This window comes from Schistocerca piceifrons, unplaced genomic scaffold, assembly GCF_021461385.2.
Source record: "Schistocerca piceifrons isolate TAMUIC-IGC-003096 unplaced genomic scaffold, iqSchPice1.1 HiC_scaffold_1893, whole genome shotgun sequence".
In the NCBI taxonomy this organism is placed as follows: Eukaryota; Metazoa; Arthropoda; class Insecta; order Orthoptera; family Acrididae; genus Schistocerca; species Schistocerca piceifrons.
The window spans coordinates 42,763-48,607 of NW_025727782.1; the positions used below are offsets into that span (position 1 = coordinate 42,763).

At 38.0% G+C, this 5,845-nt stretch overlaps 1 protein-coding gene across 1 annotated transcript; it reads right to left on the minus strand.

Annotated features, from left to right (window-relative positions):
• Nucleotides 1-3,370: 3,370 nt before the first annotated feature.
• LOC124741232 lies at nt 3,371-5,585 on the minus strand (the record flags this gene model as incomplete). Its single annotated transcript, XM_047248724.1, has 3 exons — nt 4,942-5,585; nt 3,922-4,788; nt 3,371-3,478 (listed from the first exon to the last, which is right to left on the minus strand). Coding segments are annotated over exons 1-3 (1,619 nt in total), but the record flags the coding sequence as incomplete, so codon positions are not given.
• Between the last annotated feature and the right edge of the window lie 260 nt (nt 5,586-5,845).

Genomic DNA, 5,845 nt, shown 5'->3' on the forward strand with positions numbered 1-5,845 from the left:
TCCGATGCTTCACTTCAGGTTTACTGTATCCCTCTGACCTTCTTATTGACGATGAAACTCAGAAATTGCATCGGAATTAAATACAAAAGGCACAACGCCGACTTAAGTACAAGAAGACTGACTCTTCTTTTTGTCTAAGTGTTGAACCATTCCTGTGACACTAGTTATAGATTCCGATACTTCACTTCAGGTTTACTGTATCCCTCTGACCTTCTTATTGACGATGAAACTCAGCAATTGCATCGGAAGTAAATACAAAAGGCACAATGCCGACTTAAGTACAAGAAGAATGACTCTTCTTTCTGTCTATGTTTTGAACCATTCCTGTGACACTAGTTATAGATTCCGATGCTTCACTTCAGGTTTACTGTATCCCTTGGACCTTCTTATTGACGACGAAACACAGAAATTGCATCGGAAGTAAATACAAGAGGCACAATGCCGACTTAAGTACAAGAAGACTGACTCTTCCTACTGTCTATGTTTTGAACCATTCCTGTGACACTTGTTACAGATTCTGATGCTTCATTTCAGGTTTACTGTATCCCTTGGATCTTCTTATTGACGATGAAACACAAATAGTGCATCGGAGTTAAATACAAAAGGCACAATGCCGACTTAAGTACATGAAGATTGACTCTTCCTACTGTCTATGTTTTGAACCATTCCTGTGTGACTAGTTATAGATTCCGATGCTTCACTTCAGGTTTACTGTGTCCCTCTGACCTTCTTTTTGACGATGAAACACAGAAATTGCATCGGAATTAAATAGAAAATCCATAATGCCGACTTAAGTACAAGAAGACTGACTCTTCCTACTGTCAATGTTTTGAACCATTCCTGTGACACTAGTTATAGATTCCAATGCTTCACCTCAGATTTACTGTATCACTTGGACCTTCTTATTGACGATGAAACACAGAAATTGCATCGGAATTAAATTCAAAAGGCACAATGCCAACTTAGGTACAAGAGGACTGACTCTTCTTACTGACTGTTTTTAATCATTAATGTGACACTAGTTATAGATTTCGATGCTTCACTTCAGGTTTACTGTATCCCTCTGACCTTCTTATTGACGACGAAACACAGAAATTGCATCGGAATTAAATACAAAAGGCACAATGTCGACTAAAGTACAAGAAGACTGACCCTTCTTACTGCCAATGTTTTGAACCATTCCTGTGACATTAGTTACAGATTCCGATGATTCACTTGAGGATTACTGTATCCCTCTGACCTTCTTATTGACGATGAAACACAGAAATTGCATCGGAATTAGATACAAAAGGCACAATGTCGACTTAAGTACAAGAAGACTGACTCTTCGTACTGACTATGCTTTGAACTATTCCTGTGACACTAGTTATAGATTCCGACGATTCACTTCAGGTGTACTGTATCCCTAGGACCTTCTTATTGACGATGAAACACAGAAATGGCATCGGAATTAAATAGAAAAGGCACAATGCCGACTTAAGTACAAGAAGACTGACTCTTCTTACTGACTATGTTTGGAACCATTCCTGTGACACTAGTTACAGATTCCGATGCTTCACTTCAGGTTTACTGTATCCCTCTGACCTTCTTATTGACGATGAAACACAGACATTGCATCGGAATTAAATAGAAAAGGCACAATGCCGACTTAAGTACAAGAAGACTGACTCTTCTTACTGACTATGCTTTGAACCATTCCTGTGACACTAGTTATTGATTCCGATGTTTCACTTCAGATTTACTGTAACCCTCTGACCTTCTTATTGACGATGAAACAGAGAAATTGCATCGGAATTAAATTGAAAAGGCACAATGCCGACTTATGTACAAGAAGACTGACCCTTCTTACTGTCAATGTTTTGAACCATTCCTGTGACATTAGTTACAGATTGCGATGCTTCACGTCAGGTTTACTGTATACCTCTGACCTTCTTATTGACGATGAAACACAGAAATTGCATCGGAATTAAATAGAAGAGGCAGAATGCCGACTTAAGTACAATTAGACTGACTCTTCCCACTGTCTATGTTTTGAACCATTCCTATGACACTAGTTATAGATTCCGATGCTTCACTTCAGGTTTACTGTATCCCTTGGGCGTTCTTATTGACGATGAAACACAGAAATTGCATCGGAATTAAATACAAAACGCACAATGCCGACTTAAGTACAAGAAGACTGACTCTTCGTACTGACTATGTTTTGACCTATTCCTGTGACACTAGTTATAGATTCCGATGATTCACTTCAGGTGTACTGTATCCCTAGGACATTCTTATTTACGAAGAAACACAGAAATTTCATCTTAATTAAATAGAAAAGGCACAATGCCGACTTAAGTACAAGAAGACAGACTCTTCTTACTGACTATGTTTGGAACCTATCCTGTATCACTAGTTATAGATTCCGATGCTTCACTTCAGGTTTACTGTATTCCTCTGACCTTCTTATTGACGATGAAACACAGATATTGCATCGGAATTAAATAGAAAAGGCTCAATGCCGACTTAAGTACAAGAAGACTGATTCTTTTCACTGTCTATGTTTTGAACGATTCCTGTGACATTAGTTATAGATTCCGATGCTTCACTTCAGGTTTACTGTATCCCTTGGACCTTCTTATTGACGAAGAAACACAGAAATTGCATCGGAATTAAATACAAACGGCACAATGCCGACTTAAGTACATGTAGACTGACTCTTCCTACTGTCTATATTTTGAAACATTCCTGTGACACTAGTTATAGATACCGATGCTTCATTTCAGGTTTACTGTATCCCTTGGACCTTGTTATTGACGATGAAACACAGAAAGTGCATCGGAATTAAATAGAAATGGCACAATGCTGACTTAAGTACAAGAAGACTGACTCTTCCTACTTTCTATGTTTTGAACCATTCCTGTGACACTAGTTATAGATTCCGATGCTTCACTTCTGATTTACTGTATCCCTCTGACCTTCTTATTGACGATGAAACACAGAAATTCCATCGGAATTAAATACAAAAATCCCAATGCCGACTTAAGTACAAGAAGACTGACCCTTCTTACTGTCTATGTTTAGAACCATTCCTGTGACACTAGTTATAGATTCCAATTCTTCACTTCAGGTTAACTGTATCCCTCTGACCTTCTTATTGACGATGAAACACAGGAAATGCATCGGAATTAGATGCAAAAGACAGAATGACAACTTACGTACAAGCAGACTGACTCATCGTAGTGACTATGTTTTGAACCATTCCTGTGACACTAGTTATTGATTCTGATGATTCACTTTAGGTGTACTGTATCCCTTGGACCTTCTTATTGTCGATGAAACACAGAAGTTGCTTCGGAATTAACCCTGCTGTTCTGTTCACTTTTACTTGACATATATACTGTTCGGGTCAATATGACCCGACATATCAAAATGCTTTAGAAACATAAATTTTGGTACAGTTTTAGCTATCGACATTGTTGTTCTATTCCAGTACCTTGTTAGTAATAATAATAATAATAATAATAATAATAATAATGGTAATAATAATAATAATAACAATGCATACAACTTTATTGAGGGATATTTTTCATTTAAATATGCACATAAATTTGAAACAACAGACAGTTTCCATTACAGGCATTCAACTTAGAAAGCACTACAGTTTTTCCATACTTCTATTCTTATTGTTGACAGTTTAGACGTAAGTATTGACATTTTCTAACAACAGACAGTTGTCATTACAGATATTCATCTTAGAGCACACTACAGTACAGAACACACTACAGTTTTTTTATTACATTCCAACATAGAAAGCACTACAACTTTAGAATCCTCTCTTCTTACTGATTGTAGTTTAGGCACAAGTATTCACATAAATTTGAAACAACAGAATTTTCAATACAATCATCTTATAAAATACTACAGTTCTTTTCTTACTGCTTGCACTGTGGACACAAGTAGGTTACATGTTTCTTGCAAATATGTTTACTACATTTTCCACACACCATGTTTGTTTTATTGTCATTACTTGATGGACAGAACTTACAGCGTGCACGTTTTGTAGATTTTCTTGTTGTTACCGATTCTGACACACCACCCACATCATTCGGGTTTTGGATGCTTGTGACCATTCTCAAAGAATCTTCTGTTCTTGGGAAATGCGTTCTTGATGCAATATGTTCTTTTATCAGTGACTTTCCAAGTTCCTCCAAGAATATTCTCCTTCTAGTCAATTTGCTTGCATTCCAATTAGGGTCAACCGAAATCCACAAAACGTATGCATTATAAGCAGAAACATCAAGAATATTGTAGAAAACTATCATTGGCCACCTATTACTTTTTCGTTTGCATGTATATGTACCTAATAACTGATCAAGCGTGTCTACAGCACCTTTGGTTGAATTATAGTCCAAAATCATTTTTGGCTTCTTATCAGCCCTGTCACTGATTTCCGCATCATGGTGGAGAGTGCTCATAAGTACAACATTCTTGTGTCTCTTAGGAATATAATTAACCACAGTAGTGTCATTTGTGAAGTAAAATGAAGAGCTGTGTACCTCCTTGTTGGTCATTTTGTGTGGAAGCTCCGGCTTATTTTTCCGTATAGTTCCCAACATAGTCAATTTCCTTTTCAGAAGCAGCTGCCCCAAATTGTACGACGTAAAAAAGTTGTCACACGTGATATTCTGACCACGTAACTCAGAAGTGAGATCAGATACCACCCTCATTCCCTGATTTCTTTCTGGTGCCGCTCCACTCACCTTTCCTGTATAAATTTGGGCTTTCAGTACGTATGAAGTTTTGCTGTCACACATGGTCCATATTTTGATCCCATATTTTGCCGGTTTACTTGGGATATACTGCTTGAATGGACAGCGACCTCTAAATGCTACTAACTGCTCGTCAACAGTAACATTTTCTCCTGGATTATACAGTTTAGGAAGGACCTCTACCCACTTCTCCCAAATACTACGAATTGCGGCAAGTTTGTCAGTACGTCGTCTTTCCTCTCTAGTAGATTTCTTGTCAAATCGCAGGACACGTGATATCTTACAGAATGTTTCATGAGACATGGTTGCTCGAAATATGTTTCGCCCAGTATCTTTATCCCACAAACTTTTTGTAGACTCCCCATGAGATCGATATACACCCGCTAGGAGTAAGAGTCCTAAGTATGCATGGAAAACAGAACCATCAATATCTGTCCACTGTTCACCATAAACTCGCTGCCCTTCAATATTTGTCATCTCTATTATTTCATTTTGAAGCGCTGTGTGAAATACTGCTTCAAATGAACATTTTACATCAGATATTCTGCTGACTGCATACCTGGTAACTCCTGGGGTACTCTTGATGATGTTCGAAGCTGGTAGGCGACCATGTTGTGCTGGTGGATGCAACTGCCATTCTATATTCCCATTTTTAGAAAGAAAAGTCTCTACACTATTTTGTATGGGCTGTGGACTGTCGTAACTGTCATCGGAACACTCGCTTTCAGATGCATTGCTGATGTGATCTTCAAACTCAGAAAGTGATCCTTCATCTGGTGAGGCATTTACTATTTCTTCCAACTCACGATCATTCAATGGTCTCATCGCCATGGTGTCACAAGTCAAACTGGGCAGAAACAAAGCATTCCAATTATTGAGAACTGCCAATTATTATTTCCTGGGGAAAGCAACAAACAAGCCCATTGTTGTGAACGCATGGAGCTTTAGGTGATTGTTGAGAGTAAGTTGGAATGATGCAGTCACTATTCCCACACAACACAACAAAAATAATTTTCGCCATTTCCAGATTTTAGAAATAAATACGAGTTACACTAAACATATTTGTGTCGGGTCATTATGACCCGAACATT